A 26457-nucleotide genomic window follows, 5' to 3' on the forward strand; every position below is an offset into this window, starting at 1 on the left:
CCAACAACCACTACAAAGTTGATCACATATTAGGTCCCTACCCCTCCAAGAAACACTTAATACTTAAAAAAAATCACCACAGGGGCCAGCCCCGTGGCCGAGTGGTTGAGTTCATGCACTGTGCTTCGGCGGCCCAGGGTTTCGCCGGTTCGAGTCCTGGGCGCGGGCATGGTGCTGCTCATCGGGCTATGCTGGGGTGGCATTCTGCATGCCACAGCTGGAAGGACCCACAACTAAAACTGCACAACTATGTACCGGGGGGGCTTTGGGGAGAACAAGGAAAAATAAAATCTTAAAAAAATCACCACAATGCAGTTAAAGCAAGAAATTAAGAATAAAGGTTTACATTTAAAACCTAACCACTGAGTTATAAAAAATATTTCTAAATAACTCTTAAAACAAAGAGGAAGAAAAGCTGAAAATATACACTATTTAGAAAATAGGGACAACTCCAACACTACATATAAAAACTTATGAGCTGTGGCAAGATCTGTACTCAAAGGAAAACCCATAACATTAAATGCTTCTGCTATTAAGCAAGACAAAAGGAAAATAAATGAACTGAGAGTTCAACTCAAAAGGGTAGAAAGCAAGAAACCAAGAGGAAAAAGGGAAGAGACAACACAAATTGTAGAATTCATGTACAGGGAGGGAGGGAAACTGATAAATAGGGAGTTGGTTTCTTGAAAAGGCCAACTAAATAGACTTTTAAATGAAATATAATTTTAAAAGGAGAGAAAAAAACACATAAATGCCATTAGGACTGAGAAAAGGGTTTGACCACAAACATAAAGAAGCTTTTAAATGTTTTAATGACAAATGAATGGAAGAATCGTCAATCCTGAAAGCTTTCTGAGACAGAGTAGAAAACTGGAGTAGACTAACTATTGAAAATCCTGGAAAAGTCATCAAGAATTACTATCCAAAAAGGCACTAGGCTCAGATTGTACTACAAGTAAATTAAATCAATTTTTGAGGAACGGGAAAACATCACGCAATCCAAGGTAGCCCAGAACATAAAAGAAAATGGAAATGTTCATCGTTTTCTCCAAGTGTGCATAATGCTCATTATAACAGCAGTGAAGCCAGCACACACCTTGGAAATACTACGTTAAGTGAAAGAAGTCAGTCACAAAATACCACTTATTCCATTTACAGTAAATGTCCAGAATATGCAAATCTACAAAGGCAGAAAGTAGGTTGATGATCCCTGCTGCTCCGATGGTCAGGGGACAGGAGTAAGGGGTCGCTTTTAAGGGTGATGAGTATGTAGGAAATTCATGGTGATGGCTGCACAACTCTAAAAATATACTAAAAATTGTTTAATTGTATATTTTAAATGGGTAAAATGTATGACATGTGAATTACATCTCAATAAGGCTGTTATTGTTGTTTGGTTTGGTTTTGTTAAGGCTTTCTTTTTAAAAGATAGCATATATACACACAAAAGGGAAAACTACACACAAGTTTCACTAACGAATTGAGAACTGGAATTTTTAACTAAAATACTAGCAATTAACACACAGAACCAAGCAGTATTTATTCTAGGAATACAAATATGGCCCTATTTTAAAGAATCTGTTAATATAATTCAAAATATTAATAAACCAAGAGAAAAATATATAATCATCTTAATAAATGCCAAAAAAGCAGGTGAGAACATTCAACATGTGTTTTCAAGAAAAACTCCTAGTTAATTAAGAAGAAAATTTTCTTAACCTGATGTCTATTTAAAACAAACACCCAATATTAGTCATAATGGTGAAAGGCATTTAACTAAGTCAGGAATGAGATAAAGATCTGCTGTCATTATTAATGTTCAATATTGCTCCACAGATTTTAGTTGAGGCAATAAAAAAATAAATATAATGAAAGGAAAGAAAGTGGTAAAATCACATTTATTTGTTCATAATGTGATGACCTACCTTGAAAAATAAAAACAAGAGAATCGATGAAAATTATTAGAACTTATAAAGACTTCAGAAATGTGGCCAGTTGTTATTTCTAATGAAAACTTTTTATTGAAGCAGAGCATATGTACAGAAAAGGGCACAAATCTTAGTGTTCAGCTTCTGTCAGTTTTCACAAACTGAACACACCCATTTAATAACCATCCAAGTCAAGAAACAAAATGTGACCAGTCTCCCAGAATCCCACTGTGTGCTCTCCCAGTCATTAACCTCTGGTCACTGGCCCAAAGGCAACCACCATCCTGAGTTCCAACACTGTAGATAAGTTATGTTTGATTTTGAAATTTATATATAAAGAATGAAATCGTATATACTCATTGGGATCTGGATTCTTTGATTTAACATTATGTCTGAGAACTGTACATCCTTTTTGCCTTGAAAAAAATAGCAGCAATATCCTCAGATAATTGGAGAATATATTGTGTTCATAAAACAAGAACTGGGTGCCATAACAAAAGATCAGTTAAAGAACCAATATGAACCCTTGAAAATTAAATGGAAAAGCATAAACAGAATGTTTAGAAAATAAAGTTAAGAAAATTTCCTGGAAAGTATACTCAAAAGACAAAAAATTAAAAATAAGAGAGTAAAGATAAGAAATTTAGAGAACCAGTCCAAGAGGTTCAAAACCCAAATAAAAGCAGTTCCAGAAAATGGAGAATACACACACACACACACACACACACACACACGAAGGAAGAATATCAACAATGAACCTGAATTTCCACTGGAAAGTTCTACCAAGTGTCCAGTAGCATGAATAAAAATAAATCTACCCGAAAGCACATCATCACAAAATTTCACAACACTTTGGATGAAAGTATATCTAAAGAGATAAAGACAAGTCACCTTCAAAGAACCAGGAGTCAGAATGTCTCAGAACATCCCAATAGCCATGTTGGAAGTTAGAAGATAATGGAACACTGCACTTAAAATCTGAGGGAAAAATCATTCTAAGTTGGAAGTGGGAATCCAGATATCTTTAGACATGCAAGGACTACAAACCTTCCTTGAGGATATGCATCACTAAAATGTGGGAGCAGACAAGAAAAGAAAGACATGGGATTGGGACACAGGAGATCCAACATAGGAGAGAAGTGACAGTGTAACCACAGGCCTTCTAGGACCAGATGAACTGACCCCATTTATCAAGAGACTAATTAAGAGTGGTTTTTCAGGAACTGAGAAATGACTCCTTGTCCAGTTCAGGCTAGTTGAGACCACCAATCCATCAACTTGGCAAATGCTCAGTAAGTGACAATTTTGACATCAAAGGACTCCACCCTCAGTTCATGCTAACACCACCATTTTATGAACATGTATCCTATAAAGAGCCATGGAACCTGACTACGCTTGCATGGATCATCAATTACCTCACTTCGCCTTACCTCCAACCATCTATCTCCACTCTTCAGACTGCCCTGCTCTTCATCCCATAAATTTTGCCCCCAGTCCTAGATCTGGGAGACAGATCTGACAGCACATCTCTCCTGCCTCCTTGAAGATGAAGCATTCAAATAAAGCTACTCTTCTTTTCCCGAAGGCTAATGTCATAATAATTGGCTCTTTATGATCATTGGGTAGTGAGCCCTTGCTCAGTAACAACAGGAAACCCAGAATCTGTGCTATAGACAGCAACCAGCCCCAATGGGAAGGGCTGGAGCACTCTAGAGTTTTCTTCAAAAAGATAAAACAGACAGAATACTTAATGTGGCTGAGAGGGAATTCAGACCAGAAGCAGGGGGTCTCGGGTTGAATTAATGAAAAGTATATAGAAAACAAAGTAAGCAAACAAACAAAAAAGCAATGATTAAGTACAGGAAAAACAAAAAGCTATACAGGAAAGGGGAAATAACCAAAGTATACCCTGTGGATCAGGTGCAAGTAGTTATAATAAATTTAAATATTAAAAAATGATCTAAACAAAAGTATAATATAATTACGATGGAGGATGGGGGAAGGAATGAGAAGTATGTATAAACGTGGCAGGAGTGGGTATGGGTGAGTGACAAAGAATCATGACCTCATCTCCCATAGTAGGAAGTTAAGAAATCATGCCTAAATCTCAAAAAATAATAAATAGGACTGTAAGTACACTATTTAGAGATAGGTAAACAAAGGATCATTTACAAGAGTGGAGAGTGGTGCCTCAAGAAAGCAACTGGAGCCTTGTGGAATACATATATGATTTTTTAAATACATACATATTTAATTTTTATAAAACGGCAAAATAATTTAAAATATCTAAGATACTAATATTAACAGTGGTTATCCCTTGGTGGTATGATTATGAGTGACTCTCTAATACATTTTTGTATTTTTAAATTTTTACAATGAATATTAAATTCACAATGAGTCGTAATAAATTTTACAATGAATACATAATTTAAAAGTATTTTTATAATGTGATTTTAAAATTCTCCAGTCTCCTTGTCACTGCCCTTGTTCTTCTCTGCTGGGCTGGAAGACAATATCTGGATTAGAAACAGGGTAGAAAATTATTTTTATTTCTTCCCCTCCTGAACGCCTATAGACAAATTATAGAGCTCTAATTTCATGGCTGTCAGCCTCTGTTCCACCTTCCTCATATTCTTTAGGATTTGAAGTCTCTGCAATTTCAAGTTTCTTCAAGTAAATATCGTAGTATTTCAGAAATGGCTACAAGACTTAAGGGATTTTCTTTTTTATGTGCATAGTTATTTTTAAGAAACTCTATAGGGTTTGGTGGAGGAGGGTATGGATGTCCTAGTCACGCAAAAATTTACAATCAATCAGACCACCGTCCTTCACCACTTAGAGACATGAGAGTATATTCAAGGGAATACACAGGGCTTGGGGTTGGAAAGGTCAAGGTGGCCATTTGGAGTGAAGGAATGTCATGTACTAGCCACAGAGGCACACAGGTGGAATGAAGAAGTTCAGCCTTTCAGGCAAAACCATCACATTTAAGGGTGCCAGTAACTTACAACCAGAGCTCAGCGAGTGGGACACCAAAAACCCAAAGTGAGATCATGGAGCTGGGGCAGGGGGAGCAGCAGGCCAACAGAGAAGCAGGATTCAGAGGTGTGATTCCAGGGCAGGCGGCACAGCAACAATGTCCAGGAGCCTAGGACTCTGAGTGGACAACTGGTATCCCCTGAGAGAGGGAGTGGCTAAAGTAAGAAAGGCCCCTGACTGTCAGGATTCCACAAACAGGACACACTCGTGGAATGGAGGGTTTAGACATGGGAACGCTGCTCCAGGAGCTGCATGACAAGACCAAGGACCTGTGGGAGCAGGGTTGGCAAGTGGGAGGAGGGAGATCTGACAAGGATGCCTGCGTGGCTCAGGGTTCAAGATGTGAACACCGCCTCTCACCTCACAATGGGGGGGCTGGAACTGCACCTAGGCCAACCCTGTCAGAAGCCTTGGCCCAGGACCTAGAGTGGGACCAAGTCTGCAGATGAGGAAGGTGGGAATCTCAGAGGAGCTGGGGAAAGAAAAAGCCAGGGAATTGAGGGCAGGGCTGACAAAAGACAGAGGTCCTCACTGCTGTCCCCATTTGTCCTTTAAGAACTGGATGAAGAAGGGCCTGGGGAGCAGCTATCCTTCAGAAATTCCCTTGTCTCTGCTCTGGGCAGTGGAGGCGGTAGTTTGAAAACTGCTCATGTGCTGTCCTCTTTTGGGCTACATGACCTTTGCTCTAAGTTGCAAGGCAGGTGACTAGGGAGTTTTCTTGGTTCCTTCACCTCCTCCTTCAGGAAGCGATGTTAAGCTTGGAGGATGCAGACCGTGGGGCTCTTATAATTGGAGAGAGAACCCTCTCCCACTAAAGCCAAGTACTGGGGCTGGGGCTGAGAAAAATTAGGAAGCGCTCTAAACAAAAGCCCACAGTTTTCCCCCTAAGGTTCCACGGGGAGGAGAGAAGGTGGTGAGAGGTGACAGATGCCTGGTTTCAGCCCAGAGAGAGAGGTAGTAAGGCTGGCACAGAGGGAAGATGGGGGCTCATGCCCCCATTTTCCATGGGGACTATGGAAGGAGTCTGCCTCACTGGTGGCCTCGTATCTATTGGGGCCCACAGCATCAAAGTGACCATGATGGTGCAGTGTGGCCATGTGGCAGGAGGCTCAGTTCTCATAGAGGGAAGGGGAGGCTGAGTTGAAAGTCAGAGGAGCAGCTGATGAGTCTCCCCTGAGGGCAAGGTGAGTCTGCAGCTGTGGCTAAGGAGACCTGCGCTCAAGTGTCTGCAGCCAGCATGAGCCACAGGGAGCAGAGGCAGAGGGGCCCTGACCAAGCCAAGAGATCAGACCCCAAGTTAGGCCAGCTGCAGACATCTGCCAGGAACACTGGCAGGGCAACAAGCAGCCGGGCAGGCCAGGGATGCTGTCGGAGGGAAGAAGAGACACACAAAGATCCTGAGGCTTCCACTCAGACAGTAGAGGGAATGAGCCTACCTGTCCCCACACACGCAGAAGCCACCTGAGCCTGAGCACTCTTTCCTGAAGAGCACCTCCAAAGGGACGAACTACGGTCAATCAGCCAAACCCTGCAGCAGTCCCTAGATTTCTGAATTGGCTGAGCCTGGTGTACAGTAAGGGCTCAATAAATGTGTGCTGGTGAGTGAATGAATAACTGAATATTTTGCACTTTTCTGTCCAAGACATTTGACTTAAAACTAAAGAATTTTTGTAACAACTGAATGGCAAATGTGATATTTTATCATTCATCTCCATGTCAGAGCATTTAATTGAGGCTAGGGTGCCAGAGGCAGGCTGAAAAAATTCACATTCACGGCCTTTCCTTGGTCTCATCGCCTTTTTGCTTCCATTTACTTCATAATAACATACATCAGTCACTGTGGGGAGTGGGGCAGAGGATGGGGTGTGGGTACAGAAGTAACAGTAACTCCTGGATTAAGAGTTATAGTTTGTTTCTCAGTACAGGTGGAACTTGCTACAAACCTTTACCAAGATGGATAGGTAGATAAGTAAATAAATTCACAAACTGCACTAAACTGAATTAGGGCTGGAGATGAAGCTGACCTCTAAAGCAAAAGCTGCGACTTGCCCAGAGTCATTCTCAGCAGCCGTCCCTCCAACTGAAACCTCAGATTTGGTTACAGCAAGGGAATGGCTCACCCCCCAGCAGGTTGTCAACAGCGCCCAAAGCCACCGCATACACTGCAGTCGGAAATTCAGTGTTAATAAAAAACACTCAAGGAATCTTTCTCTCCTTTTTCCTTTAAGTTAAACTTCTTAGGAGCCTGGGGGTCCATTGAACTTCACGCACAGAAGTCAAACTCCAACAGACTGACTTGGGCAACCCACCAAGTCTATAAAGGGCCTCCCGTGCAGGCGAGCTTTACCAGGCCTCACACTGCCTGTTCTCAAAAGGCTTTGAAGGGCCACAGCTGCATCACGCATTATTGTTACGTTGTTCATAACAGTCAAGAGAGCTTGTCACGACCTCTCTACTGCTATGAGCACATGCAAGTCCACGACACAAGAGCATGGACTTCTCGGAGAAAATGAAGCCCACTGCCCCTGACTCCTGGTGTGCCTGGTTGCAGAAGCTATTTTTAGAGCCACACTGGCAGCAAAAAGAATGACTGTGACCTGAAACTCCAGATAGATATTACAAAGTGTCAGCCCAAATGCCCCTGCTTCGGGAAAGTCTGGTTAAAATTCCAGCAGCCTTAGAAACTGTACTAGGTGAACGGGATGAAGAATGGCTCAGTGTCCAGGAGAGTAACAGCACGTGGTCATCTGCGTGTGCTGGATTGCTGACAGTTCATTATTTGGCAGAGAAGGGTACCCTAGGCTCTGCTATCAGTGCTTCTAATTAACTTCTAAAGCTCTAAAAGAAAATTCTATTTGCTTTCTCTCCAATCTAAGAGAAATAAAATAGTCATGTGTTCTGTATTTCCATACAAGAGAGGAGAAAATGGATAGGGGCTAGGATCCAAATGGAGCCTCACACATAGCAGACACTGTGCAACTGGTGAGTCCTGATAAGAACTAGCCCATCTTAGTGGATGAAAACTCTCGAAAGTGCTACCAGAGAGCTGGGTAAATGGAAAAGGCTGTTTGGGTTTGAGCACAGTTATAATCTGTATCTTAGTCATCTCTTCCAAAGAGCCCCCTAAAAATGACTGAGGAATAATAATTCACTGCAGATCAGATCAGTCAGGAGATAAGAAGAGTTCTACACTATGCTGCAGAGAAAACCATGGGGCAGCAGGAAAGAAAGGAAGAAAGGGTATTTTCTGCTCTGAACTCAATCTGAGAGGCTTCTATAGTTGCTTTTTGGGCTTTGAGGGTGGAGTGGAAAAAAGGGAGAGAAGAAAGGGCCTGGAAAATGGCACATTCTGGAAACATCTAGAAAGGGGGATTAAAGCTATCAAAATAATGGCTGGAGCCCACCCCACCCCTCCCCATCCACAATGGCATCCATCCAGCTCCAATCACAGAGGAATCTGAGGGCTTTTGTTCTTCCCATGCCAGATCAATCTGATAAAAGGAATGGAACTGCCACCCCTATTTATGTTCAGCAATAACTCAGAACTGGGCATTTAATTCAGAGGTGGAGTATCTTCCATTTTTTAAAATCCTTAAAAGAAAATGAAACTCACCTGCTCTTCGGCAGCCCATCACACTGACCCTCCGTGTGGGTGAGGAGGAAAGCCCTCCCAGCATCACTCAGATTCACCTACTTGCTGCTGGGAGCCATCACAACACAGGCTGGCTGAGGGAGGCAGGTCTCTCTGCCTGTCATCGCAGAGAACGCTACCCTGAATGCCTTGCTCTAGCTGGAGGGCACTGCCTGGGAATTCTGCTTCCAAAGGAAAGGATTCTAGCAGCAATATCAGTGTGTCATGCAAAAAGACAAACTGATCTCCCCAGGCTGGTGCTGAAGGTACATAGCGATGACAGGAAATACCACTTATTTCACCCAAAAGCAGTATGTTCACCATGGTGTAGGCATACTTTTCTTTTATAAGGAACAGACTCCCTGAAGGGACTGACTTGGGGAATGTGGGTCCCTTATCTTCCTGTGCAAATCCCCTGGCATTAAAAATGCCTCTCCTTTGTTAGCACCCAGGGTTCCTCTCCTTGTGTAGGATACTAAGTCAGAGATAATCTAGTGATAGGGTTATCTGTCATAATCATGCAGTTTTATCAATGGATCAGATAAGAAGAAAAAGGTTATATGATCCCCACAGTGAGGAGCAAGGATGCCTCTGTGGGATACAGAAGAGCAATAATAACAACAATCATAACAGCTACCGTTTTCAGGCATTTCACACGCATTAGCTCACTGTTTTAAGTATTTTACCTGTATTATCTCATTAAATCTTCCAACAACCCTGTAAGATAGATACTATTATTACCCCCCATTTACAGATGAAGAATCTGAGGTACAGAGACGTTAAGTAGCTTGTCCAAGTCTCATAGAATGGGTCTGTAGCACATCTAGTCAAAATCCTTTTACAGAGAAGTCAACTGAGGCTCAAAGCCAGTGGTCAAGTCTGGGCTAGAAAACTAGTCTTGGGAACCGGGCAATGTTCTTTCTATCCCATCCTGCTGCCAACTCTTAGAGTCACCTGACAGCCGCCTGCTCCCAGCTGTGAAGTCAGGTATTCTTTGAGCACCAGGAGAAGGCAGCAGTCAGCGGTAGCCGGCTATGCAGAGCAGACAACTGGGCAGTGATGTCCTGTGTTACAGTGAGGGCCATACCCGCTGCTTTCCCAGGAAGTGACAAAGGTGAGGATGACGCTCCTTCAAGGTCCTTTCCAGCTAATTGTCTGACCAAATAGCAAGTGTTTTGAAGAAATGGCTATGTCTTCAATTAGACAATCTTACAGAAGGGCGAACACATTTGTTGGTTCTCCAGCAGCATCTTCATTCACTGAGTTCTCATTTTGGGTCTCAAAAGTATATAAACATGGATAAATTTGAAGAGGACTGAAACATAAGGAGAGTATTCTCCATTCTGCTAAGAATGGAGGTTTATACCTAACAGGAATCAATAAATGCTCATGAAGCAAAGACCAACCCCTATTCCAGATCCCACTTTATAACGATACTTCCTCTGGGGTCATACGAAAGGCTGCAGTTGACCACTACTGACTGAACCAACACTTCTAACAACGGGAGTATCCCCTGAAGAAAGAAAGCAGAGATCGTGGAGGTTTTTTATTTTTAACTGTAAACTGCCCCATGTCTTGCTTCTAAAATGAACTCTATTAACTGAAACATTTGATTATCTACAATACATCATGCCATAACTTCAGGAAGTTTACAATCAGTGCTCCTCATCTGAGGGACCAAAAGCTTTGTTATGGAAATTTTCTACCACTGGAACAACACACCTTTAAATGCTGGGTAAGTTTTATGGACAAGAAAATTAAAAGCTCATTTACACAGAGGGTGAGAGAGCTGCCTAATGACAGACCCTGTTGGTGGCAAAATTGAATAAGTCATTCATCTGTTACTTGAAGACTGCAAGGGCAGGAAAAGAAGGTGGAAAATGTATAGCCTTTCCCTCATAATTTTTCTCTTCCTGAATTGTGACAGGCTTCACTTGGCCCCTGTGCGAGATTCCTTTTCTGATTCTCCCCTCCTGGACCCAAAGGGAAGTAGTAAACCACTGAGGTCTTCAACCTGTCCTTACCCACAACACACTGCAATTGGCCAGCATCATATACACACCTCAGGTTGGTCAAGAGTAGCAGTCAGTCTAGCTCTAGGCGATGCTCACTTCTGCCCAGGATGCTCCATGGTTTCTGAATCCCTGTCTGTGACTCTACCATGACAAACTCTGCTGCTCTGGGATCTGACCCCAGTTTGATCTCCTGGCGTACTCTGTGCTGCTCTGCAACCTCCCACAAAATGGGTGCCACACAAGACCCTGAACTAAGAATTAATACCCAACTGTCTGCATCTTGCTCCAAGATTGGCTGTCTGCTATCTGCTGATGGCCATCAGGCTCCTAAGATAGAATTCACATTCCATTCAATTCATCTATTTAAAGTATACAATTCAATAGATTTTAGTGTATTCATAGAGCTGTGCAATCATCACCAAAATAAATTTTAGAACATTTTCATCATTTCCCCAAAAAACCCCATCCTCATTAGTAGTCACTCCTCTCCTCACCACGTCCCCAGCCCTAGGCAACCACAACTCTACCTTCTGTCTCTCCCAGTTAACTTTTTATCCATCTTCAGTCTATTTCATTGGACCAGTGGATGGAGTCTGGGCTCCTCTGTTTGGCTTTCAGAGCTTTCCATAAAGTAGACCTCCTGTTTCAATCTCCTCAGTCTTCAACCTTTCCTCTACTTAAATGCACATTCCCTACCTTCAGTCTCCTCACCAGACTTCCACTTGCAACACCCCAACCTCACGGTGCAGTAAAGGGTTAACTCAGTAGACTTGGGTTGCCCAAACCCTACACATTGCAAAGAACTGGCTCTTGACAGACTCCTGGAGGATAAGCTCTAAGCCCGTGGAATATCCTGTCTGATAGGACTGTCTTTGCATACCTGAGGCCCTGGGCCACGCTGTATTAGTTTAACATCTAGGGGGCAGGGGGTTAAAGAACGAGTAGCCAAGGTTAGTCACAGGGGTGCTCTGTGCCTAAGTGACTGACTCTCAGTAAAAACCTTGGACACCAAGGCTCAGGTGAGCTTCCCTGGTTGGCAGCACTTCATACATGCTGTTACATATCATTACTGGGAGAATGACGCACTGTCCATGCAACTCCACTGGGAGAGGACAACTAGAAGCTCATGCCTGGTTTCTCCTGGACTCTATTGTGTGCATCTTTTTCCTTTGCTGATTTTAATCTATACCATTTCACTGTAATGAGCATAACAGGTTTTCTGAGTTTTGTGAGTCCTTATAGCAAATCATCAAACCCAAGGGTGGTCTTGGGGACCCTGACATGCTCAATTTCACTAATATACCTCTAATTGTGTCATCTCCCACATACTCTGCTAGTGAAAATCCTCTTCGGCTTGCAAGGCCCAACAAGTCACACACAGTGGGTAGGAGCACAGACTCTGGACTGACTAGATCCAAATCCCAGCTTCACTTCTTACTAGATGTGTAACCTTGTGCCTCAGTAGCCCTGACTGTAAAATGGGGATAACAATAATACTTTATATCTCATAGGGCTAGTGTGGGGTGTAAATGGATTTGTATTGTGTAAAGCACAAGAACAATGCCTGACACATAGAAAATCCCAGTGTTGCTTATGGTTTTTATGAGCTTTCCCATCTGCTCCACTCATAAAGTTCCCTCCCTCCTTCCCTTGAATCCACACTGTGCTGAAGTACAATTTTGTGCACTTGGGCCCTGTGTCTCCCACCAGCCCATGAACTCCTTCAGGAGGATCATGTAATTTACTAATACTGTCCTTCCAGAAGTTACTACCACACAATGAGCAGACAACTGGCTCCTAAAATACATTTGCTGATGCATAGGGAAGATATCACTATTACAAAGTCTAAGAAAATCTGATTCTTCACTTAAGGCTTTCCTCCTGTGTAAGCCAGTCATATTCCTCTAAGGAGGAAAAACACTTCCTCCCTTTTTATACATTTGGGCAGAGAATTTGAGATCCCAGCAACTACACATATCCAGGACAGCCCTTTCAACTAAAAGAATCTAACAGCTCCTGTACCTTATAATTTATTATCAAATTATATGTTGGGTTAAGGATTGCTAATTGTTAATCATCGGCTCGAATTAGTCATTAATGAGTAATGTCACTAATTACAGGGTCACCTAACACAGAGCAGGCAGGCATCACTGGCACCTCACAGAAGATGCCTGATTCAGCTTTCACAGCCAGGGCCCCAAAAGCAATGTGCTGTAAATGTCCCATCTCTGATGACACTGTAGACATCTCCTCGGATTTTACAGCTGGAAAGAACTGTAAAGATCAGCGGTTCCCAAGCTGTGAGCTACAGACCTCTGAAGGATGCTGAGCTAAGCCAGGTTTCCATGATTTCATGCTGTATCCAACCTAGATGCCTTCAGGCTAAATATATTGTACCCCCTCTTTCTTATCCTCACTACTATTTTTCACATGTATGTACATAATGCTGTGAATAATAAAATTTAAGTTTGTATCATAGTATAACTTAATTCACAGTAGTTTTTTATTGGGAAATCCTCATGGAAAATTTGTTGAATTTATATTCCTGGGCCCTCAAAACAGCCATCAATTAGTTTTTGTGTTCTTGGTCAGCTCACCCATACCTATTCCTCTTGGCGACTATTCCAGACCTTTGTCACATTTCCGCAGCCCACTGAACAAGGCCCAACTCTCAGTCCTAGCAGTGATTTCTCCTCCTAACTCACAAGGAAAATGTGGGCCATGCAGCATGAGCTCTCTCTTCCTGCTCTGTAAGACCAACCCACTGTGCTATTCATGTTCTTGACCCTCTCCCCTCCTCCCTGTTCAGGGTCCTTCTTGCTCAATCAGTCCCCTCCCTCCTTTCTACGTCTTCAGACCTTCCCTCTCTCCTTGCTCCATGACCTCACCTGTATGTACTGTGTTAAAACAGGACTCTTCATGTCCTCATTTGGGCTCAGGATGTTAGACAATAGATGCTATATTTAAAGAGATCATGCAAAAAGTTCAAAGTAGACAGCCAAAAACCAGCTGACTAATGAGAATGAACGAATGGAGTTTGGTAGAGGAATGTGTAGGAGAGGTTCCCTGGAGCAAGCTGTATCCTGAATCCCCCTCCCCAAGGGGAGCAGGGATCCTACCATCTAACCCTAAGCCCGAATCCCACTCCGAGGGGTAGGGGGTGGGGGTTCCACCATCTGGTGGTCAGTGGAGAAACATCCTCACTGGTGCCTGACTCATCTTAACAAAGAGAAAGTGGCCTGTGGAGCAGGGGGAGCCCTGTGTGTGGGAAGTTGCCTCTTCCCTCCCATGTGGGACAAAGGTGTGTGAATCCCAAGAAGCCAGATATGGAACCCAGGAGGGATGCTGACGTGCGGTCACTGTAAAAGCTCACTACAAAAGGGAATAAGTACTGATATGTGCAACAACATGGATAAACCTTGTAAACTTTATGCTAGGTAAAAGAAACCAGACACAAAAAGCCATATTGTACGATTCCACTTCTATGAATTGTCCAGACAGGCAAATCCATAGAGACAGAAAGCAGATTGGCAGCTGTTAGGGGGCTCTGTATGGGTTAATGAAAAAATTCTGAAACTAGAAAGTGGTGACGGTTGCACAGCATTGTGAATATACTTAATGCCACTGAATTCTACACTTTAAAATGGTAAAATTTATGTTATGTGTATTTTACCACAATAAAAAAGTCATCAACAAAGCAAAACAAACCAAAAAAAAAGGATGTCTAAGATGATGGCTTACCAGATATGGAAACAACCTAAGTCCATCAATGGATGAATGGCTAAAGAAGATGTGGAATATATACACAATGGAATACTATTCAGCCTTAAAAAAGAAGGAAATCCTACCACTATGACAACATGGATGGGCCTGGAGGACATAAAGAAATAAGTCAGACAGAGAAAGACAAATACTGCATGATCTCACTTATACGTGGAGTCTAAAAAAGTTGCACTCATAGAAACAGAGAGTAAAAGGCTAATCGGCAGGGGCTGGAGGTGAGGGAAATGGGGAGATGCTGGTCAAAGGGTGCAAACTTCCAATGATAAGCTGAATAAGTTCTGGAGCCTAATGTACAGCATGGTGACTATGGTTAGTAATAACGTCTTGTATACCTAAAATTTGCTCTAAGAGAGCAGATCTTAACTGTTCTCACCATAAAAAAAAGGTAACTATGGGAGGTGATGGATGTGTTAATTAGCTTGATCTTGGTAATCATTTTACAATGTACAAGTATACCAAAACAGTATGTTATATACCTTAAATATACACAAATTTTATTTGTCAATCATACCTCAATAAAGCTGGGGGAAGAAAGAAATATTTTAAATGTATTTGTAAAATAATGAATGAATTAATTAATTAATTGGGGGGAAAATGTAGTGGCTTACTGCAGCACGGAGCCCCAAGCCGTGAGAGGGTGTGGGGTGGACATAAAGGCAGAAGTGGCGGAGGACTGGGAGAGTCAGCTGAGGGAGAGTCCCTGCCCATATGAGAAAGCAGCATGGGCGTTCGGAGTCCCCAGAGCCCATGCTGAGCAGTCAGAAGAACCCGGTCTACCCACCTGCTGGCCCAGAGAGCTCAAAGCCATCCTAAGACAGTGACAGTCAGACAAGACCCTCCTAGCCCCCTGTCTCTCCTCCCCAGTGTTTGGACCCGGGTGGGGACAATACACTTCCTGAGGAAAAGATGAGGGAGGGACAGAAAGAGTAAGGACTCCAGCCCTTCTCCCACTGCAAAGGGTCAGCGAGCAGCCGGCCACAGCTAAGAGAGGAGAAGGTCTTAATTTCAACTCAGTTCAAGTCTTTATGATTACATGAGACTGGGCGATTTCAACAACGGATTGAGGCTGGTTAGTGACTTCAAATGACCCTAGGACTTTCATTACCCAAAAGTGACAAGAAAAATCATGGGGTGGGCTGGAGTCTTCATCCAGGGGCAAGTGAAGGACTCACTGCTCTGAGCAAGTTAAATGTCACATGAGGAAACCGAAACAACTTGGGTTTTACAAACATAAACCCTGAGTTCTATCTGTTCGGTGTGCTAGAGGTACATGCTCAATTTCTCCTGTTCGAAAAAACAGATGTCACTTGATCCTGTAGCCTCCTGAACAGCTTCTGTCCCTCTCCCTCTTTGAGTTTCCCCCACACATCTCAGAAGCATAACCTGCACCCACTTTCTCCACTTCTTTGTGTCCCATTCATTCCTCCTCCAACTGCCATCCAGCTTCAGACCCAAATACTCCCTGAAAACGGTTTCACTAAGATTATGATGAGCTGATCCCTTAAACCAAAGGGTGCTTTTGGCCTTCCTATTCTTGAAGCTCTACAACTCCATTGCCCTGGTTGTCCTCATGCCTCCCTGACCATTCATGACTTGTCAGTCTCCTTTATGAAGGCTCCCTTCATCCCAGAAATGTTGGGGCTTCCGTTCTCCTTCTCTAGTGTACCTCTGGGCAATCTCGTCCTCTTTATAATCACTAGCGCTGACCTCTCTTCTGAGCCTCAGATTCCACTCATTCATTCAATAAATATTTTCGGCATACCTACCAAGTGCCAGGTATTCATTAGGTCCTCAAGATATAACTGAAATAGCCACAGTCCTGGCTTCATAAGCATACAGACTAGTGGGCTATAAAGAATGGTAAAGAAAGGCTTTCCAGCTGGGAAAGCCAAGCAGAACTATCTAGCAGTGTTTCTTAATAGAAGTCCTGTGGACCACTAGGAGGTTGGCTTCAAGGCACCCATAAACTTCATGAAATTATATGCAAAGTTCTGTCTGCTTATTCATGTTCGGGGTGATACGATCTACAGCTTTCGTGAGATTATCAAAGAGGTCTTTGACTCAAAAAAGTTTAAACTCCACTGGTCTAATGAATGGTTGTTGATGCGACACTGGAGATGATGACACTTCAGAGAAAAATCAGGGCTTAAGACATAGATTTGAGAGCCTTCTCTGCGCAGAGGTGAGAGCTGGGTCAGTGCTTCTCAGAGCCTTTCACTGACGAATCTGAGCCGCAGAGGGCTGTGACACAGGGAGGTGGGAGGGGCTCTCTCATGGCTGAACTCAAGCGCCAGGAAGTCCGGTCATGCTTCTCCTGTGGCTTTGAGTGACACTTTCCCCAAATCCCTCAGCCCCACAGTAAAGCCACATATTGCACGTGCCCACAGTTCCCAGTGTGAGAAGCATGGACTAAGGCTGCCCTGGGAATTACAGACGTCTCCAAGGACAGAGCAAAGACCAAATTCTGGGGACCCAGGTGGTCAAATGCAGTCTAGAAATGTTGTTTGGCCCTCGTAATTTTGAAGAAGAGGGATTTATTGCTGACAATTAGAAGTCAGGAGATTTCACGAAATTATCTGGATTTGTGTCTTTTCTTAAAAGTCTGAGCACGTGACAATGCCAGCCTTGTGCGCCCCGCACCCTGACCCCAGCCCAGCACCACCGCTAAGCAGCTGCCTCCTTGCATGCCGCATGTGTGCTTCAGTCCCCATCCCTTACCCGTGGCTCTGCTCTCTTTAATGGCACCTGCCCACTCTCTATGCCTAAAACTCTGGTGTAGACAAAGAACGGCAGAGGAAAACAGAAAACCTTGGGAAACAGCTGTTTACCAGGCAGGAGAAAAAAACACGTAGGAAGAAAGGGGAAAGGAATTAAAACAGAAAGGACATAAATTCCCTTAATGCAAAATCTCCCAGATTATGTTGTCTACCAGTAAGACTCAATATCCAAAGAATCCTTAAATCTAATGTCAGTTTGATCGTGAAAAAGTTCTCATCCTGTCATTTCCCCGAATAAAATCATTACCCTAAAATATTGGAACCACAGGGAAGAGGGAAACCACCATGTCCTAATGTTTAAGAAACCAAACTGTATCTTCTTAATAACATCAGAAGGGCCAAAAAAATTCCTTCCTACAATTAAATATCTCCGTAACTATTAACAATTAAGCATTTCATAAGTTATGATACATTAAAAAGAGACCATTAGTATTTGATTCTATTTTGTACATCAGAGATGCAAGTAATATTAATAACTCATGATCACGACTCTATTTTCCCGAGTCTTTTTAAAGTGCATATTAATCAGTTGTTAATGTTACTGTAACTCATAAAGTACTAGCTAAATTTTCACTGAGTGCCTTACAAACGCAGGGATAGCTGTGTTTTCTGGGCATACCAAAGCACTGCAGTGTATTCACTTCTTTCCCTCTGTTGTTAACACCACTGTCATACCCTCACTCCCTTATCTGTCACAGCCAGAGATCAGCTCCCCTGTGGGTTGGGAGGAAGCAGTGTTTGGCCAAAAACGTAAAACTTACTGTTGGTCAGTCCATTGTTTGAACTTTATCCTTTCAAGCTCTGAAGGCCAAGGGGTCTTTAAGTACTCCCTATTATTATTTTTTTAATCGTAGTAAAATACACATAACATAAAATTTACTATCTTTACTATTTTTATGTGCACAGTTCAGTAGTGTTAAGAACATTCACGTCACTATGCAACCAATCTCCAGAACTCTTTTCATCTTGCAAAACTGAAACTCTATACCCATTAAATAACCACTGTCCATTCTTCTCTTCTCCCCAACCCCTGGTACCCATCATTCTACTCCCTGTTTCCATGAATTTGGCTATTCTAGGTACCTCTTATGAGTGGAATCAGATAGTCTTTGTCTTTTGGTGACTGGTTTATTTTACTTAGCATAACGTCCCCAAGGTTCATCCATGTTGGAGCAGGTGTCAGAATTTCCTTCCTTTTTAAGGCTGAATAATATTTCATTGTATGGATGTACCACATTTTGTTTATCTATTCATCTGCTGATGGACATGTGGGTTACTTGCACTTTTTGGCTATTGTGAATCATGATTCTATGAACATGAGTGTACAAACATCTCTTTGAGACCCTGTTTTCAACTCTTTTGGGTAGAATTGGAAGTAGAATTGCTGAATCATATGGTAATATCATTTCTAATTTTTTGAGGAAGTGTCATACCATTTTCCACAGCACCTACACCATTTTACATTCCCACCAACAATGCTCAAGGCTTCCAATTTCTTCACATCTTTGCCAACACTTGTTATATTCCATTGTTTCTGATGGTTGCCATCCTAATGGGTGTGAGATGCTTTCTCACTCATTAAATTCAAAATATCCCGAAGGATGACGCTTTTATTCTCAGGCACATTAGTGATGGGTTTATGTTATTATTTGCAGAGAGCCAAGAGTATGGCCCTGCAGCATTGCCAGAAGACACTGAATGTCGAGGATGGAATGGGAACAGAGCCGCCTCCTGAGACATCTCCAGCTAACTAAGTTACTGACTCAAAAGATTACCTTCCCTGTGGCACATATTTGCCCATGGGCAGCTCTATTCTAATGCAATTCTGAAGCTTTTGATTTGAGCAGGAAAACAAGGGAACATGGGGCAGCGGGATCTGTATGTCTTAAAATTTTACTCTTATTTATCAAACATGTGTAAACTGAGAAAGAACCTCATGGCTACCAGGAAAAAGTCCTCACTCCTACTCCACGATTCCTTCTTGCTATCCTTCTTTATATCAACAAACACAGCCCTAAAACCAGACCAAGGGAAGAAGGCTTCCACCACCTCTTCTAACTCAAGACAGAGCCATGAAGATTTTAAGAGTCAGTTTGGCCCTCAAGCAGAACTCACAGAAAGTACTGAACTATACTCAGGTATCATCTTGGTTGAAAATCAGAGCATCTGAGATGGGCTGAATAATGTCCTCCCCCCACCCAAAAAACAATCCACGTCGTAATCTGTGGAACCTCTGAATGTTACCTTATATGGGAAAAAAGGACTTCGCAGATATGATTAAGTTAAGGATTCTGAGATGAGGGGATTATCTTGGATTATTCGTGGGGACCCCAAATGTCATCACAAGGGTCCTTATACGAGGGAGGCAAGAAAGTGGAAGGAAGAAGGAGGCCATGTGATAAAGGAAGCACCTGGGAGAAAGAGGGACGTGATGCTGCCATGAGCCAAGGAACGAAAGCAGCCTCTAGAAGCTGGAAAAGTCAAGGACATGGATTCTCCCCTCAAGCCTCCAGAAGGACCCCTCCCTGTGGCTCTGAGTTTAGCTCTGTAAACCTCACTTCAGACTTCTGACCTTTGTGATGGAAGAGAATAAACGTGTGTTGCTTTAAGCCATCACGTTTGTAGGAATTTGTTACAGGGGCCATAGGAAACAAATAGGGCATCAAAATCCACCACTTCACTCAGCATCCTTTATACGTGAGCTTCCCACCTGGAATGCCATGAAGTATTGATCTCCTTGTCTCCAGGGCAGCTGGGTGGGACCTGGAGCAAGAGCCACAGGGAGCTGCCCAGAGGCCCTCAATTACCCCACATGCCACACAAAGATTGTCCTGTTCTGTGTGTTCCTATATTGTGAAAAAGGGCGAGAAGCACTATGATAATAAAAGCTGCAAGTATGAAAGAGCCCCAGGAATGAACACCTTCCAAACTTCATACTAAAAAGTTCCTGAACACAGTGCATCAGATCTGAGGGAGAATAAAAAGGTGTGAGCATTCCTACCAATTTTGATCTTTCAATGTTGCTGTTTAATAAGCTGCACCTGAAAACTTTACCTAAAGGCTCAAAATACAGTGTCCTTCCTCGGGAAGAAAACCAAGATGGTGAGACATCCCAAATTCCTAAAGCAGCTGTTTGCACACTGCTGGTCCATCCCCAGGCAGTGTCTCCTAGCCTCCCTCCCCCGGGACTCCTCTGTCCCCTGGGATGTGGGGATTCAACGGCTGCCAGAGCTTGCCTGCCACAGACCTGATGGGGAGGGAAGGGTCTCCGGCGTCCCACCAGTCTTTTGGGGGGCTGATGTACATGCACCACAGCTCCCAGCTGTACCCGTGGGCGGAGTTCTCATACCGCTGCACCTCAAAGGTGTCCTGCTTGATGTTGTCAATGGACGGGAGGATCACGCGCTTCCGGTTCTCCTGGATTCGGGATAGAACCGGCTCGGCCCTGAAACAGAGAGAAGTAGAAATAAAATCTCTCCCCTAGGCATGCCCACACCTCAGCTGCACAGACCCCAAGACTCCAGAGAATGAACAGCAGCAACATAGCTAAAGAGTGCGCTTTGGGCAGGCTGGAACTCAGATGGAAACTGAGGCTGCCGAGCGACCAGCCCCGGTGGGCTCATTCAGTTTCAAGCGCAGCTGTGAAGCGCCGTGCAATGCAGCCCACGCCGGGGCCCATGCAGGATCTCCACGGCGGTGATGCCTCACACGAGAGGCCTGGAGCGAGAAATCAGAACGTGAGGTCCTCTCCCCTAGAAAGGGCCAGGCCTCTCGCTTCCACCGACAGTGTAAGCCAAGCAAGGCCGTCCTGATGTCTGCAGATGTGCATGGCACTACAGTTTTGTACAGTATTTTCAGTTCCCCTCAGGGCATTGGCCGATGCCTCTTGTTTTTACTGCTGCAGCTGAATTCCCTTTCCCAAAATAGGTCACTTCTGCCCTTGATGGCCTGGTTTTAATAAGCATTTCACCAGCCTCTTTGTGTGTGCGACTATTTCAGTTGTTTTAATTGATTATTTAATTGATTTCTTAAAAGGGATTTAATTGAATGGGTTAGCAATGGCAGGCGGGAGCTAATAAACTGCTAAGACAGGCAGAATCCTGCCTCCCAGCCAGCTTGCCCCTCAGGGCTGCAGTGGGCGACAGGCAGGGGCCTGGCTCAGGGTTCAAGGTATAGCCCTGCCAGCTTTAGGAGACAGCAGATGGTCAGACTCCCCTGCCAGGGTGTGTCTCCAAGGCTGACCTAGGAAGGGATCGTTTCCCATATTCAGGAAGGAAAACATGGCTCTCATAAGCCAGGGCATTAATCTCCCCACTTAGAACAGAGCACAGGCTTTGGAAAAGAGTCAAGTGAAAATCCCATTCCGCTGCAGTATTTGCAAGAATAACGAGAACGCTCAGCCCACATCCCATCTCTTTTCACTTGCAGCTATTGAATTACCTGTTGGCTCATCCCATATTTCTATTTAAAACGAGCAACAAAATATACCCTGGGCCATTTACTGCCTCCAATACTTCTGCACACACCATATAGACTGAAGCCAAATGGGACTGACTTTCCACAGCTTCTAGACATGCTTCAGAGCTTCGCCCCCTACAATCTTCACTCATGCTCTTCTCCAGGAATGACCTTTTGCCACTGGCAGAAAGTCTAGCCACCTACAGACTCTTATTAGATCAAGTGCCACTTCTTCCAAGAAGCCTTCCCTAATTTCCACCAGTAGGAAGGCTCTCTCCTTCCTCTCAACTCTCAGACCATCTTCCCCACCTTATTCAAGTCACTCTGACTACACGTTACCTTTGCTAATCTTTGAACACATTATTTTTCCTAATGAGCAAATGACAGCTGGTATTTATCAAGCACTTATTATATTATGAGTAGACACTATGATCACCATTTTACAAATGAGGAAACTAAGGCCCAGGGAAGTTAAGTCACTTGCCCCAAGCTACACAGCCAGCTGGTGGCAGAGCCAGGTTTCTAACCTAGACGGCCTGGCCTTGGGCCCAGTCTCTGAGCTCCACTGCCTCCCTGAATGGGCCATACTTCACTCAGCTGGTCTGGTGCCTGATGGTGCATATATAGAAGCATTCAGCTCAGCCCAGCACTGTGTGGTGAAAGTCATGAGCGTGGGGGCAGAAGACCTTGTTCAAATAATGCTTCTCAGGCACGGAGTTTGATCTCCAAGTCTGTGATAGAATGCGTAAATGTTCCCAGTAAGTTGCTCCCCTCCTTCGGGATATCTACCTATTACCTAGTGGCCTGCAGTGCATCCCCGCAGAGGGGTACACTCTCTCCCTCAACCTCAGTGAATGTTTAGCTTTGACATGCGAGTTGCTTTGGCCAATGGGATGTGAGCAGAAGTGGCAATGTCACATCTGAGCAGAAACTTTAATAGCCATTGCAAGATGCAGCTATTATTCTTTTCTCTGAGCCACAAAAACGGTATGACCTAGATAGGAGTACTCCTTGGCCTCAGGACACAGAGGACTTATGGAGCAGAGCCACAGACAGACAACTCGCCACAGAGCTGCCACATGGACAAGATGGAAATCCATGGGTGGAAGTCACTCAGGTTGGAGATTATCAGCAGTACAACCTAGTGAAAGTTGAGACACATGGTCTACCCCGTAATCAGTAATTGCAAAAGGGTTTTAATCCAGAGAGGATGTATGCCACTCTGGTAGAAACGTTGAAAACGTCTGAAGGGCTAAGACTGGATCACAGAGATCAGTTAGAATTAGACTAGAGGTTACTGGAGGATGGACACCAAATCTTGCCAGATTTTGAACCCCTGTCAAGTAACTAACTGTCCAAGTTTTCCCAAGACTGTTCTGGTTTTACCGCTGAAAGTCCTACATTTGAGGAACTCCCACAGCACTGGGAAAACCCGAACAGTTGGTCATCCAAACCACAGCCTAGGAGAGTGTTTGGGACGTGGTAAGCATCCAGCAAATATTTGTCAAAAGGATAATTCACTACATTAGTTTAGGTGAAAAATAACGAAGGTCTGAGCTGGGAGAGTGGAGGTCAAGGCAGATGTGAGAAACAGAAGGTAAAAGTGGCTAGAGCTGGAGGTTGACTGGATGAGTGACATGAGGAGGAGGAAAGAATCGAGTGAAAGGGACATGAGTGGTGCCAACAGTTTTGACAAGAAAGAAACGAGGAGGAAATGGTGTGGAGGAAAAGGCAAGATAAGCCAAGGGTGAAGTTCCAATGGAACATTCAAGTGCATCTGTTCAGAAGGCTTCTAGGTCAATGGCTTTCAAACTTAAGCGAGCATCAGACTCACCTGAAGGGCTGGTTAAAACAGAGAGCTCTGCACCCCCAGAGCTTCTGATTTCATAGTTCTGGCTGGAACCCAAGAACCTGCATTTCTAACAAGTTCCCAGATGATGCTGGTGCTGCTGGTCTGAGGGACCACACTTTGAGAATGTTCCTTACAAGACAGAAACAACTCTGAAGCTCAGGGGAGCTCAGGACTGAAAACATGAAGCTGTGTGTCATCAGGGTCCGATGGTGGCAAAAAAAAAAAACCAGGAAAGAAAACTGATGTCTGAGATGACAACAGATACCTGTATGCTCTTCAAAGTGCCAGTGTTAACAGTGACCCCAGGTTCCAAATCTTTGTGTGGTCATGTGAATAATTATTTTCTTTCTATCTAGCCATTAAATAGATTCTAAAGTTTGTTGCAAATGAAGAATAGACATTTTAATGTTATCTAATGTTAATTAGGGATGGGATATTGGCGCTTCAAATCTGGTACCCTGAACAGCACTTATTCAAGATGGTATCATTGAGTGTAAATAACATATCTGTGAAGTTAAAGACTCTGCTTCTTACTAAGCAACCCCAGCACAGGTTGTTTAACCTCTGACTTGATTTCTCATTGGTTAGTTAGCAATGATGATGTGCCCATGCTTTTAAACTGTAAAGCCCTAATCCAATTTTAATGTTCACTAAATGATTTGGGTATTTTTCACTCTTCTTCCATCCAATATCTACTCCCTGAATGCTAACCACTTTCTCTCATATTGTTTTTTTCACCTGGAGAAACACTGCAGGCCACACTTGCAGAGATAAACCCTTCCCTTCCTCCAAATGATGCTAAGGATAATCCTATACGTTCTGGGAAGCTTTGGCTGAGTAGATGGAATTATAAATGGATCTCTTTTCTCACAATAATGGTTAACCATCCTCCCCAGAAAAGGGAACAAGCAAAGTAGGAAAAGAGAAGTATGGAAATATGACTGTCTTGTCCACTTAGCAAGGATTATCTTGAGTTCTGTCCAACTAATACATCATTTTAACTGGGAATTTTAACAGTGATGATGATGACTATGACAACAATGATGACAGACTGAGTAGACAGCAGACAATTTCTTCATGCTTTCCAGTTTTATCCCAGACTATGGTCTCACTTTCTTCTTCAACCACCCATTCTCCATTCTTCCAGTGGCTCCTGGGGAAACATGTAAAGTTCCCCACCTCCCAGATTCTAGCCCCTTCTGACCACACTGCAGGTCCTCAGTGCTCTTAGGGTTCAGCTTGTGACCTACCAGCCAGCAGTGAATTCCACGTGGGCATCAAAGAAGCCAGTGACCTGGCCGGTGGCTGCCTTCCAGCCCTCGATGCGAGCTCGGATCAGGCCCTCTCTTTTTTGATTGCGGACAACCTTCACCAGCCCGGGGTAGCGTTTGTGGACATACTCTTCCAAGGGGGCCTTCAGCTCCTCTGCAAATGACAAGACACAAGGAGGTCCATAAACACATCATTTCAAATGTGTGTCCAACCCATTGGGATGCCTAGAGAACTTCAGGAAGTTCGGAGATTGCAGAAAAGTTTGCATGTTACTAATTTTAGTAGAAAAGACAACTCAGTCAGTGTGAGAGTCAGAAGAGACCCCTGACATACCAACTGAGGATGGCAATGTTCTTCCTGTGTCCAAGGTATGCAGCTGGAGAGAATCTAGGTCTGGCTTTTATGGCTGCTGCAGGCTGGCAGATACCTTTGGGATTTCCTTTCTTTGTGCCCCTTCCTCCTTCCTTGGCTAGCATTCCTGTCCACCCACTGTCTCCTGGGTCCTGTTTATCAACTTCTATATGGGCTTTTCCGTCTGCACATATACTGGTATTTACAGTATGTGTCCTGGGTGCTCCAGACCCATAGCCACGCACCAGATGCAATGCTAATAGGGCTTGTGCTTTGGTTTTAGGATGCAAAAGAAATCTTTGTCCAGTAGTAGAAATGCTATCATGGTGGCCGAAGTAATGGTACCAGAGACCGAACACTCTCCCTTCTGCAACAAGCAGGTGGTATAAAGTACTTTATTAATATGCTGTAATTTAATCCTATGGCAACCCTAGGAAGTTGCCAGATAAATTCCATTAATTAACTAGATTAATTCCACTTTGCAAATTAAAAAGCAGTCTTAGGGAGGCTAACCCATCCCAAGGTCACACACCTAGTAATGGGAGAGCTGAAACACAGGCCAGCTGTGTCTAACTCCACAGACATAAAAGTCGATACCTTTCTGTATATAAGAATCACCAGATGTAGGAGGGGGAGTGGCTGACGGAGAGGCGATTCTTGGATATGCCCACTCCAAGGGTCCGCCCTTGGAGAGTCTCATGCTATAGGTCACTCATGGAGTCCAGGAGCAGCCCAGGTGAGGCAGGCACAAGTCCGCAAACAATACTTTAATACTTCCTCTGACTTCACTCTAGAGAAACCCAAAAAGGCTGTATTTATAGATGTTGTACAGACCCCTCACTTCCTAGTTGTACACGGCAACTTTTAGCAAATTAAAGCTATACATTTGCAGCACATGTGGAGGCTGAGCTCTCTACGTCATGGCTGCCGTCCTTGGGAAGGCTGCAGCCATGTGACCCAGGAAAAAACACAGAGGATGAGGGTGAGAGAGTCTCCAAGGGTAGACAGACATGACACAGTTCCTGTCAGCCAAAGGCATGGATGGGGACAACGAGAGTGTCATGGGCTGAACACTGTGTGCCCCCAAAATTCATCTGTTGAAGCCCTAACCCCCAGACCCTCCAAATGTGACCGTATTTGGAGAGAGGGCCTGTAAAGAGGGGATTGAGTTAAGCGAGGCTGTTAGGGCGGCCCTCATCCAGTCTGACTGGTGTCCTTACAAGAAGAGGGGATTTGGACACACACAGCCACCAGGGGCAGGCACACAGAGGAAAGACCACACGAGGACACAGCAAGAAGGCGGCCATCTGCAAACCAAGGAGAGAGGCCCCAGGAGAAACCAAACTGCTGA

At 43.9% G+C, this 26457-nt stretch overlaps 1 protein-coding gene across 2 annotated transcripts in view; it reads right to left on the reverse strand.

The window, feature by feature from the left end:
- The window catches only part of GALNT17 (polypeptide N-acetylgalactosaminyltransferase 17), a 454995-nt gene that overhangs the window by 205013 nt on the left and 223525 nt on the right, over window positions 1-26457 (reverse strand). For both annotated transcript variants that reach the window (XM_046667386.1, XM_046667384.1), the window contains exons 4-5: window positions 24734-24908; window positions 20421-20618 (exon numbers count right to left, since the gene is read on the reverse strand). In XM_046667386.1, coding sequence (XP_046523342.1) covers window positions 20421-20618; window positions 24734-24908 — 373 coding nt within the window. The remainder of the gene's footprint in view (window positions 1-20420; window positions 20619-24733; window positions 24909-26457) is intronic.

The sequence above is a fragment of the Equus quagga genome, chromosome 7 (genome assembly GCF_021613505.1).
Source record: "Equus quagga isolate Etosha38 chromosome 7, UCLA_HA_Equagga_1.0, whole genome shotgun sequence".
In the NCBI taxonomy this organism is placed as follows: Eukaryota; Metazoa; Chordata; class Mammalia; order Perissodactyla; family Equidae; genus Equus; species Equus quagga.